Raw genomic sequence first — 12,872 nt, forward strand, 5'->3', positions numbered from 1 at the left:
GAAAGTTTCATGAAAATCAAGCCCCTCTCTTTGATTGTACCCTTTAGCAACAAGGCGAGCTTTATATCGCTCAACACTCCCATCGGTGTTGTATTTTATTTTGAACACCCACTTACATCCAACAGGTTGTCTATTACTTGGTAAATCTGAAAGAACCCAAGTATTATTTTCGAGAAGGGCTTGCATTTCAAGATCCATGGCTTTCTTCCATTTTGGATCTTGTAATGCTTCACTAACATAGTGAGGCTCAACAGCCTTGTCAAGATTGGCAAGAAAACACGAGGCAGCAGGAGGTATTTCCATTGGTGTTTGACACACACTACCTATTGGATATTTTACACTTGCATGTCCAAGAGACACTTCATAGTCTCTCAAATATGCTGGAAGTTTGGATGCTCTACTAGATTTACGCCTGTCTTCTATTGCCTCAGAGAAGGGAATCACTGTATCTGATATGAGAGTATTCTCCCCAGAGACATCTGTGTTGCTGTCCAAAGTTGCAGACTGTTGTGAATCCAAGTGACAATCTTGGATATCAACTACAGGCGCCATCAAGGGACTGTCATCACAGCTTTGAAAGATATCATCATAGGCACTAGCAAGAGGTATTAAATTGGTCTTTTGAAACTGCAAAGATGAGACTGTAGAGGTATCCTTAAAGGGAAGAATTGACTCATGAAATATAACATCACAAAATACAAAAACTGTGTTGGATTCAAGATCCAACACCTTGTATCCTTTCCTATTTTTAGCATACCCAACAAAGCAGCACCTGGTGGCACGGGTCTGAAACTTGTCAGTTGGATTTACTACAGTGGCATAGCACAGACACCCAAACACTTTTAACCTAGATAAGTTGGGCTTACACTGATGAATCAGTTCAAAAGGTGTTTTAATCTGAAGCATGAAGATACAAAGGATCAAAGTAACTTGAACTCACCAGGAAGGAATTACTAGACAGACTTGAGTTCTGAGCAGAGCTTTCACCCATACTGAAATGATAATAAATGAACTAAGATATACCTGTCACAGTGGTCAGCTATTGGATCTTTTATAGAGACCAGCCAGTTACTTGTAAGTCAGGTGTCAGAGGAGGAATTTTAACAGAGAAAGGAGGTTCATAGAGGCTTCAGAGATCACAGCAGAAACACCGAGGCAGTATCTACGAGAATTCAAAGAGGCAAGCTGTTAGATTGCTCTGATACCATGTTAAAATAACAAAAAAGTAATCTAATCCATGAATTGTGAGCAAGAGTGAGGAACACCTACACTCTAATCTTATTGATTAAGAGCACAACAGTGTACACAAACAGCGAGATAAAAACAATATGTACTCGCTACGGTCGCAAAGGACCAGATCAACACAATCAACACAGAAAGCAGTTGTGTTCTCACAAGAACACACAAACTAGTTCACAGCTAATTACAAACCAACAAATGATCAAAGGATGTAAAAGATAACAATACAACCAGATTTAATCCATTCCAGAGACAATCATCACTTTAGCTGCTTTCCAAAAAGTCTGGTACACCGAACCTTAGATTCAATCACAAAAAGTCACCAAATCAACCTTGTAACCTGCGGAAGAAAAAGATATGAAAGAAGTAACACAATAATAGATGTAAGTGAGAAATTAAACGCAAGTGAGATGAAGGAAAATCGATGCGGAGATCGATTTGAGAGCGAACGAAGGCGAAGACGACGTGAAGCGATTCAATTAATCGCGTGCAAAGAGATTGTGCACAAGTGAGGAAAGTGTATGAGATAGCAGTGAAACAATGAGAAGATGAAGTGTATTATGTGCTCTGTGTGTGAAGTAGGTGTATGGAGGAAGATTGAAAATGGGGATGGTGTGCACAGTGTGTTCCTGTGAGTGAAGAGAGATAGAGGGGTGAGTGATGGTGATGATTTCTGATTCTGCCTTATTAGGGCTAAAGGTATATATATATATATATATAGTATATAGAGTATAATGGGTCCAATCCAATGTGAGACCCAAATGTAAGGCCCAGAAAAGTGTATCATGGTTTTAACACTTACTTTTTATTTTTATTATACAATTGTCACTACTTTTTAAACTAATACACTCATTAGGGCAAAAAAATAAAATTTACCCATACTTTTTATTGACTATTAATATAATATTAATATTCATTAAATCTCGTGTTCAACCCAGTTAAGACTATAATTCTGAGACGAAGGGAGTATAATACAAATAAATTATACTTATTTATTTATCATTAACATAAATTAATTTTATAAAAAAAAAATAGAGAGTTTTGAAAGTAAATAAAAATATTTGTTAATTGATGAGATAAATAGAAATAAAAGGGTTTTAAGCGAGTTCTATGTATAAGATTTTAGAAATTTAATTAAATTAATTTATATTTCTTAAATGTAATTAAAATTGATAAATTTACTAAAATAGAAAAATGTCATTTTGGTGAGACAGACAAAAAAAAAAAGGATCATTTGTGGCCAGAGAAGTGGAGTATTATTTTGATTATATTTATGTTGTATGGTATTTTGTTATGTTTTCATATTAATAAATTTTTATTTAAATAAGCATTTGATGTAATATTAAGAAGTTATGTAATTTTTTATATAATGTACGAGAAAGTGTATAGGTAATATAAAAAATAATATTTTGTAGTGAATTATTATTTTTTATAAATAAATAGAGTATATTATATACATTTTGTGGATATGTGTATATAAAATACTACCTTAGTTGTTTAAAAAGATAATTATTTACTTTTAGTATGAAACTTAATGAATATGTTTTAATTGTAATTTGAAGTATTTTTGTATTTAAAAACTTCCTGGTTAATACAATTTTAGCACATTAGGAGTCTTACACGAGAATTTAAAAAAAAAAAAAATTATCAAAAAAACCCTAATCCTACGACTCCATTTTCGCCTCCAGATCCTATTTCAGTTGAAACTTCTGATCCACCTACAATCTCGTCTCTAGATGTTGATCCGTCTGCGATGTTTGGATCTGTCATACCTCGTCTATCACATCGAGTAAGTCATCCATCAGCTCATTTGCGCGATTATCATTGTCACTCTATCATATTATCTAATCATAAGCCTATGTCATTTTGTGAGGCAAATGTTGATCCACTATGGCAGCAACCTATGACTGAGGAATTTCAAGTTCTGGAAAGGACTCACACTTGAGATTTAGTGGATTTGTCTCCTTGCAAGACACATATTGGGTACAAGTGAGTTTTCAAGTTTCCCGTCTTTTGGAAAGGTTTGTCGCTTACGCCGGGCTTTATATGGGTTGAAGGAGGTCTCTCAGGCCTGATATGCCATATTTAGCTCTTCGCTCATGGAGTTTAGTTTTACCACATGCGGTTACGATTCCGGTTTATTTATTCGTCGTTCTTCCTCAGGAATAGTTATCCTCATGCTCTATGTTGATAATATGATTATCATGGGAGATGATGCATTTGGTATTTATGATCTACAAACATATCTTAGTCAGTAATTTGAGATGAAGAGCTTGGATCCCCTTCGTTACTTTTTGGGACCTGAAGTCTCTGAATCTCCCGCTGGTTTCTTTCTGTCTTAAGCTAAGTATGTCTCAAATCTTATTGTTTGAGCTGGTCTCACAGACTATCAGGCAACCTCCACACCATCTGTCTACCACGTTCGACTTACACATCATGATGGCTCTCTTTTTGATGATCCTATCCTATAATGTCAGTTTGTTGGGAGTTTGATTTATTTGACTGTTACGCGACCAGATATTGTTCATGCAGTTCATATTGTGAGTCAGTTAATGGCCGCTCCGAGGACCTCACACCACTCTGATGTCTTACATATTCTTCGTTATCTGAAAGGTACTTTCCTGTATGGTTTACACTTTTCATCGCACTCATCTTTGACTCTCAGCGGTTACTCTGATGTTGATTGGTCTGGTGATCCTATCGATTGTCGTTGGACCACTAGTTTATGCTTCTTCCTTGATGATTCTTTCATCTTTTGGCGCAACAAGAAGCAGACTTTAGTTTCTCGATCGAGTGCCGAGTCTGAGTATCATGCTCTTACCAACTCTACGTCAGAACTTTTGTTGTTTCTCAGTCATCTTCTACTACTCTTCACTGCAACAATCAGAGTGCTATGAAGATTACTCACAATGATACCTTCCACGAACGCACCAAATATATTGAACTTGATTGTCACTTCATTCGACAACATATCGTTGGTGGGGGTTGTCCATCAAGTTGGTCTCTACAACGCCTATTGAATTTGAGGGGATGCTGAAATATTATTTATTTTGTTTGTTTATTTTATCCGTTTTGTACTATGCTTATAAATAAGCCTTTTGACTTTATGATTTATGTATAACAAATAATAAAATACTATCGTAATAAACTATTATTTCGATAATTTTTTTTTTTTTTTTAATATTATATCAACGATTTCGAAACTAAAATAGTAGTATTATTTTGAAATAAAGCTAAATAAATGCTAATTGGGTAAGTAATACACCACCTCTATTATTTGCAAATGTTTGAAAAGTCAACTCATTCTTTACGAATTACAGTTTATTTTTTTATTTTTACTACTTCGTGATTAAAATAATTTCTTATTTTTAAATATTTGTTGAATTCATTTAACGGAAAAGCATTTATGACCATTAATTACATCCTAATAGCTTTGAAAATTTCCCAACTAAAACAATTGACAGCCATCATTAATAAAATTTGACTAATCTTCGTAATAAAATTTTGTTTGCGGTATAGTGATTGATGGTATATTATTGGACTCTTTTTGATAATCAAATCAACGGCCAATAATAATAATAATTATATTATTATTATAATTATTATATTTATTTCATTACTCATAAGTGTTTGTTAAAAAAAAAAAAAAGAATTATCTAATCTTATTAAAAAAATATGATAATTATTGATTTATTGACTTAATTAAAATTAATAATAAATAAATTTAACAAATAAACTAAAAAAACAAAAATAAATTTGATGGATAATAATTATATATTTTAAATACAATATAAAATCTTATTAAATGTCTTTTCAAATAAAAAATAAAATAATTTTTTGATGCAATTGTAGTAAATCCTCAAAGGATTAACACCCCGATGGTAGGGTGGACAAAAGAATCGAATCGAACTGTCGAATAGCTGAATCGAACCGATTTTTCGGTTAATTAATCATATTCGGTTCGAATACAAATACTGCATATTTGATATTTGTTCGGTTCGGTCCGGTTTCGATTTTTGATATTTTTTTCAGTACGGTTAACCGAACCAAATATATTAATATATTAATATAATAATATAATTATATTTAAAATTTATATTAATAGTTATATTCGGTTCGGTTAAGGTTCGGTTTCGGTTCGAATATTTGAAATATTTGTAAATATTTTAACTTAATTAGAATTTTAATTATTTCTTTAATATATTATTTTTTAAATTTTATTTCGGTTCGAATTATTTGTAAATATAACAAATATTTTTTATTAACCGAAAATTCGGTTAATCAAAATTTTTGATTCAAATAAGATTTTGTAATTTTAAATATTTATTCGATTCGATTCGAATATCAAATACCTGTATATTTACAGATAGTTTTAAGTGTGCTCACCATCTACCCCGAGGGTCAAATTCCACCTCCTTTTGGAAATGCTCTTATTCAAGAAAAGTTTTATACATCTTATTAATGAATAATATTACTATATATTATTACTTTTATGACTCACGTTTTTTTCTTTTTAAAAAAAACATTTCACAAGGAAAGTTTTTATCCACTTCAATATTCTATAAAATCAGTTTATATATATTTTATATTTTTTTCTTTTCAATTAAAAGTATTTTTTTACCATTTTTATATGTGAGTTTAAATATGTTCATTTGCTATTATAATAAAAATAATTATACATTAATATTAAAATATCATTTAATTTTTATATAAATTGTAAACATATTATTACAAATACAATTAATTTATACATAAAATATAATGACAAAAATATCAAAATATTCAATATCTTTTAATCTATTATAAAATAACAAAAGACTCATTTGAGACGGAGAAAGTATAGTTTATGAATATATTTTTGGTGGATGAATCATGTACTATTAGAGTTATCAATCTTAAAAAAAAAAAAAAAAGAGTTGAATTTAAATTCATATGAACTAAAAAATATTTAAAACAAGTCCATCCAATATAGTTGATAACACTACACTATTTATTTTTAAATATAATATTTATGGATCACTTCTTACTATCATTTTATTTAGAATAATGAATTAATATAACGAATATATTATATACTTCCATTGAATTTATGTAAACATACTCTATTAACATACTATAATATTGTTATGTTGTACAAACGTAATTTTAAAGAAATATACTTAAGTTTATGATTTATATATTGTCATTGGTTATATAAATAACACATAAAAATTAAAAAATAGAACTGAAGAAAAACCCACAATCTCAATTACTTATTTTTTTCATAAATCCTCCTCCCACTGACAACTCATCTTCGCAGATCGTCACCATTGAAACCATCACGACCGCCATACTGGAAGTTTTCTGCATCAAAGACCAACCGACAAGATGAAATAAAAGTACACAATATACTTGAAATGTTGAAGATGGTCTTCTCTCCTAAATGAAGTTTCAAGAAGTAAGTTAAAGTTTTTATTTTTTTTATAAAATTAATATTTTAGTTTATCTTTTCAAGTTCATGGTGTGCTACAACCTCTTTTTCTTGTGTCTCTATCGGGTTTGTACAAGTTTCGGTACCGACATAGTTTACTTTGGTATTGTATCCCACCATTTTTTCACATAAAGATTATTTTAATGTGTTTTAAATTATAAATGACATTTTGTAAATAGAATTACCCTTGCTTTCAGAGAAAATTGCAAAAAGTATCCCTATGTATACTCTATTATCACTTTTGTCTTGTATTTATCTCGCTGAAAAAATATATCCTACATGTTTGCAAAAGTCGCTATTTATGTCCTTTAGCCGCGCGTGACGTTCACGCGATCACACATGGCCAAATGATATAAATAACGAATTTTGCAAACATGTGGGATATATTTTGCCAGTGAGATAAATACAAGACAAAAGTAATAATAAGGTATACATAGGGGATATTTTTTGCAATTTTCCCGTTACTTTCTTCCTGTTAGTTTTATTTTGTAGCAAAAGACTTCCAATGTCAGGTAGGTGGATCTTGATACATTTTGAAATACCGTAGGCATTTATTTCTCGTGTGAAATGACTTTTTAAATGCCTAAGTGTTTGTTGATATATCTATCACGGAGTTGGTTGTTGATGTAATTATTTTTTCGATTTGTGATTTTTATTTTGTTTTTACTATTGCGTGTGAATGCTTCTAAATTCCTTTGGTTACAAAAAATTAAAGGTCATATCATGTGTGCAGTGGTGGCTGGTGGTTTCGGGATCCCGTAGAAAATGCTTCTTTTATGCTTGATTTGCAATTGGCATTCATTACAAGAAAGTTACATGTCTTCATAATTATGCTATAAGCTTGAATCAGTATTGTATATATATATACTCCTGTACGATTTTACATTTTTGTTTTGAATGTTTCTGAGCCTGAGAAAGAATAGTATGCTTATTTATAGGTTTTTTGTGTCTTTCTTCCATAACGAGATGACTCAACTGAAGGTTGAGATACACAAGAAACACCGAAAGTTGCATAACTCACGCCATTTAGGAATTTTCTTAGTTGTTCGAAAATAAAGCTACCCGGGAATATCTTGTAGGTGATTGTGAATATGTTTGACAATGATTTCCAATCATTTGAAATAAGTTTTTATGAGGAAGAATTCTCTATAGTACACAAATAACATACAAAAGACATGTATGTTTATGATAATGTTTCCCACGATGTGAAAAAAATTTGAGATTTTTTTTTTGGAGGGGAGGGTATCCCCAGGACCAAGATTTTTGCAAAGCTAAAGAGGCAGTGAAAGCCGAGGATGACACTGTGTCCATTGATGATTTTTCTAGACTATACACTTTATTATTATTATTTTTCTAACATTCTATTTACAACTACTAACTATTGCGTTTAAATATTTTTTGTTGGGGGTATGTTGATGACTAAAAGTCATTGGGTGACTATGCTTGGGGCAAGCATGTCATCGGTACATATTGAAATCATTGTACGACTTCAAAGCTGGGAAGGCCTACTTGAATGGATGCACCATAGGTTTTTCAGTACGTATATAACTCGTGCATTCGGGTGAGAGAAATAAGAGGTTGTGTATGATTATTGAAATCTTCAATTTTGTACATTATAGGTCTGGATTAACGAGTGCATTATGTTTGACCTGCTTTAATTCAAACTACCTTTTCTTCGGGTGGCCGGGTTGTATAGAAAATGTTGAAGGAATTATCTCTATTTTTAGATTGTTAGACACCACATCCATATCATGCGTCAGTACCCGATTAATGGATTCTTGGTAAGTTTTTTTTGTAAAATTGAATGTTTCATTGTAAAAATCATGTATACACATAATACATTTCAATGCATGTGCATGCATGTTTGCATAGTTTCCTAAATAGTTTCCATTCCCGACAATTCTTTTTATATTGTAGATAATTTGCATATATTTCAGTATCATCAATAACCTCAAACTCCGATCTCGATGATTGGTTACATTGTAGCCTTTTTTAGGCCATGTATGACAACACCAACTTACTTTCTTAATTCGGACATAATTTTCCTCCTATTTGCTCTGATTTCTCATAATTCTAATTTATCATAGACATCAACTATTTCCAAATAGAATCAACCATCCCAAAAAACGCAATGACCTCACCAGGTGTATTAAACTATTCCACAATTAGGCTATTTTGTGATCTAGGTCCCTTGGAACAACGAATTCACCCTACATTAGGGTTGATATTATGTAATGAAGTTTCAAGATAGTGGCATGGACTCAAAAACATATGTTCTATGCTACTCAAAATCCTTTCATAAGGAGACATAAGTGACTTTATACATCCATTGTTTCTTGATGTCCATAAGATATCTTCGTATAATATAAGAGGTGATTGGTATAGAGAAATGAAGATAGAGAAATAGAAATATTTTTATTTCCCTTTTTTGGTTGAGACAAAGAATTCATAATTGAGAAATATATAATTTTCTATTCCCTAATTTCACTTCTCTCATACATAAAGAGAAATAGAGAGAAATAAAATTGAGAGAGCGCCGTGTATGTTTATTTATTTATTTTATTTATTTACATTTAATTTTTACAATTTAATTTGTGTTTTACGATTATTTAATTATTTATAATTTGTATATTATTCAAATCTCATAAAATATCAAATCTAAATTATTTTTAATAAATTATCAAACTAAAAAGATAACTAAAAATTACAATAATTTTTTTATAATCTAGTTTATCATTTTTTTAACGATCAATTTATTTTTTCAACTAGCAATATAATATTTTCTCTTTATGCGTTGTATTTTTTTATATTTATCAACGGAATTATCTATTTTACCAAACATAAGAACCCATGCTTATTCTCTATTGAATTCATTTTCTCTATAATTTCATTATCTATTATCATTTTCCTGTAATTCCATTAGTTGTACCCAACGCGCTCTAATAGTAATGTAAGTATTGTTTAGTTATCTTTACGTATGGTAACAAAGTAAAAATATATTCCACAGACAAACATGGATGCGAAAGTTGTCCACTAAGGTCCAAAGATAATATGTCTGGTGGGCTCTAGGAAATAAGATAGAGAGGAACTTTAAGAGTCCTGAGTGTCTATCCAAAAAAAGTGTAATCTTTTCCAATCAAACACTACCATCACCTAAAGAACATATCTTACATCAAAACTATCTCCAATTTTTATAACAGAAACCGCTTTGTGGCAATAAGATTTGAAAATTGTCATATATAGAATATAAAAAATATCAAGGTTTATCGATGATTGGTTATACTATACTTCAACAATACTAGATTATTTGCAAACAAAAACAAAGTAAAAGAAAATACTATACCTCAACAATACTAGAGTATTGGATGACCTTCCATCATTTTTGTTTGAGCCCTTTATATGGATCTCTATATTATCAAATCCTTTAGTAGATTTTATTTATTTATTTATGAACCATGGATCAGTCCTAGGCCAAATCTTAAATCCATGTTTCATGACATAATATTCATAATGTATGCTTCCTATAATTGAAGAGATCACTGAAGACAATGCTATCATGTTTGGATAAAAGAAAATGTAATTTTGGTCGAAAATAGATTCTTTTCAACCTCAATCTCATGGACTTTATCTTCATTCCAAAAGAGAAACTTGGTGAATTTTAGAAGGAACATACTCATATGAATGTATATAATCCCTTTCTAACAACACTTTAGGAAAAAAACCTATTTGTAGTTTGAAAAGTCGCGTAATACCCTCAGAGCTTGATTGGTGCTAGGCCAACTCCCATAGATAAGTCTGATCTTGTGTGTACTACTTATGTCAATAATGTGCATATTTCTTTTCGGAGCCAACCTATGACTAGGTCTGGAAATTTAGGCCATTCAGGCCGGCCCGACCCAGTTCTGAATCATACTGGGCTGACATGACTTTATTCCAGATCGACAGTTTTTTTTTTTACTTTACCATTAAACTATCCTTTAATTTTTGTTGTTATTTTATTAGTTAATATACATATAAAGTAATTTAATTCCAAAAATTAATTTTAATAAATTAGACCGGGCCAAGAATGGCCTGCCTGACCTTCAAGGACCTGGGCACGGCCCAAAAATTTTATGGCCTATTTTTTTAGGCCCAAGCACGGTTTTTTTGTGCCGTGCTCGGACCGGGATTTTGGGTCGTGCTTATTTTTTACACCCTTACCGATGATAGTCCGTAGTCATTGAATAAACTGTTGACGAGTCTAGCACTTGAGAGATCCTCGGGTGCAACGGGGACATTGCAGTTTTTAAATGGGGGAGATGTAATACCCCTAGAGTTAGGCCTGTGCTAGGCCAATTCCCATGGGTAAGCCGGTGCCAGACCATCCGAGATTGAATAGTAATTAAATAGATTGAATAGATAACTAATGTCAACAATATGCACATTCTTTTTCAGGAGCCCTACTGAAAGAACTCTAGAGTTGAACGTGTCTGCCTAGAGTAATTTAAGGATGGGTAACTCGTGTTGAGCTGTGGGGCCAATCTTTAGTCCCGACATGCCCGGCTTGCGTGGTTTGCGGGCTGGGGTGTCATAAGTTGGCACCATACTCCCTCGTGATTTAGAAATCGCAAGAGGTTCCTTTTTACTTTAGAAAACATTACATAGAATCCTCTCAAAATTGCATAAAATTCTCTTGTATTTTTTAAAATATTGCACAAAATCTCATCGAAAAAGGGATATTATGCAATATTTTGAAAACACAATGAAGTCTCATACAAATTTTAAACTATAAGAGAGAATGGTGCAGAATTTTCAAATCACATATGAGTTATAAGTAATTTTGCACAATTCTTTATACGAGGGCTTATTGTCAATCACCACAAAATGCATGGAATTTTCTTAACATTGACCTGAATGTCAAGTATTGCAATCCCCATTGGCCTGTAAAAATTAGTCATAAAGTCAAATTCCTTGATTGCAATAAGGATAAAATCATCTATAGTCTTCCATATTTTCTTTAAGTTATCACGTTGGATAAGCCACCCCCATCAATCGATACCTTTACAATATGACAACAATCCACAAGAGCCTAATGTACAACAACTTGACATGGTTGTTTTGGCTTGTGCTCAATCTCTCAAATGTGAGTCTAGCCATTTGATCACTCCATTCGATAATGGAATATTTCTCTACTAACACACCTTTAGAACTTTGAGGTTTCTATGAAGCCCTAAACTCGACTGACAACATTCCCACTACAACCAATTTAATATCTTTGGTACCAAAAGACTAACCCTTCTCCCACATATTGAATCTATTATTTGGTACACATTTTTGGATTTTTACTGGATGATTTGATTGAGACTTCTCCATGCTCTTGTTGGTTGTGGTCTTGTCAACCACCATATTTTCTTTTTTAATTATTCCCTGAAGTCATTTTCTTCGGGCATTTTATTATTGAGTTCTTGTTATAGCCTTCAATGATTCTTCTCAAGCATTCTCCTTATTCACTATCCATCATTCTTAAATTGTAGTCTTCAGGGGTATCTTCATGGCCCATTGTGTGATAGTCACCTAATCATCTTATGTAATCCTCCACACTCTCTAACCATTAATAATTTTTACTTCAGCCATGGTACTATCCTTCTTTAGGATTGGCCTGAAACTAGTTATGATCCTTCATCATGGCCGGCCTAGCTAAGCCAGATAAAGATACCTAGGGAAAATTATAATAAATATCTCGTACCTATGGTCAATTATCACTCTTGTTTTTTAATTGTCACACTGACAAAATATATCACATGTGACTGCAAGGCATAGAGGTGGAGGTCATAAGCGTCTCACTTTTTTGCGATTTTTGTCCTCTAGCCAAGTGTGAAGTTCATGACCGATACAATCTCATGCGCGCGGAGCTGAATTGTGCTACAAAGGATGAAAATCACGAAAAAGTTACACTTGTAGGATGTATTTTGCTAGAGTGACAATAAAAAAAAAACAAGAATGATAATTGTGTAGAATTACACCCATTTTTAGACTCAAAATTACGCGAGACTCGCACGATTAATCTGAAATGACCAAACAAACCAACTAATGATATTATTTCATCCATTCAAGGTCATTTAAGGCCTTAAAAAACATTAAATACTAAAAAATGTACACCTATTTCAGTTTCAACTTTACATAA

General features: G+C 31.9%; 1 protein-coding gene across 1 annotated transcript; it reads left to right on the forward strand.

Annotated features, from left to right (window-relative positions):
- The first annotated feature begins 3,097 nt into the window (after window positions 1-3,097).
- LOC127264809 (secreted RxLR effector protein 161-like) lies at window positions 3,098-4,136 on the forward strand. Its single transcript, XM_051294354.1, has 2 exons — window positions 3,098-3,160; window positions 3,717-4,136. The coding sequence occupies exons 1-2, from the start codon at window positions 3,098-3,100 to the stop codon at window positions 4,134-4,136; spliced, it is 483 nt and encodes a 160-aa protein (XP_051150311.1).
- The last annotated feature ends 8,736 nt before the right edge of the window (window positions 4,137-12,872 follow it).

Source organism: Andrographis paniculata, unplaced genomic scaffold, assembly GCF_009805555.1.
Source record: "Andrographis paniculata isolate CXL003 unplaced genomic scaffold, ASM980555v1 Contig71END, whole genome shotgun sequence".
Classification (NCBI taxonomy): domain Eukaryota; kingdom Viridiplantae; phylum Streptophyta; class Magnoliopsida; order Lamiales; family Acanthaceae; genus Andrographis; species Andrographis paniculata.

What these genes read in the sequence shown, in the direction of transcription:
- LOC127264809 (XM_051294354.1), top strand. Translation starts at nt 3,098, where the DNA reads ATGTCATTTTGTGAGGCAAATGTTGATCCACTATGGCAGCAACCTATG. An exon ending in CTATGACTGAGGAATTTCAA is followed by an intron (nt 3,161 to 3,716) that starts GTTCTGGAAAGG and finishes CTATAATGTCAG; the next exon opens with TTTGTTGGGAGTTTGATTTA.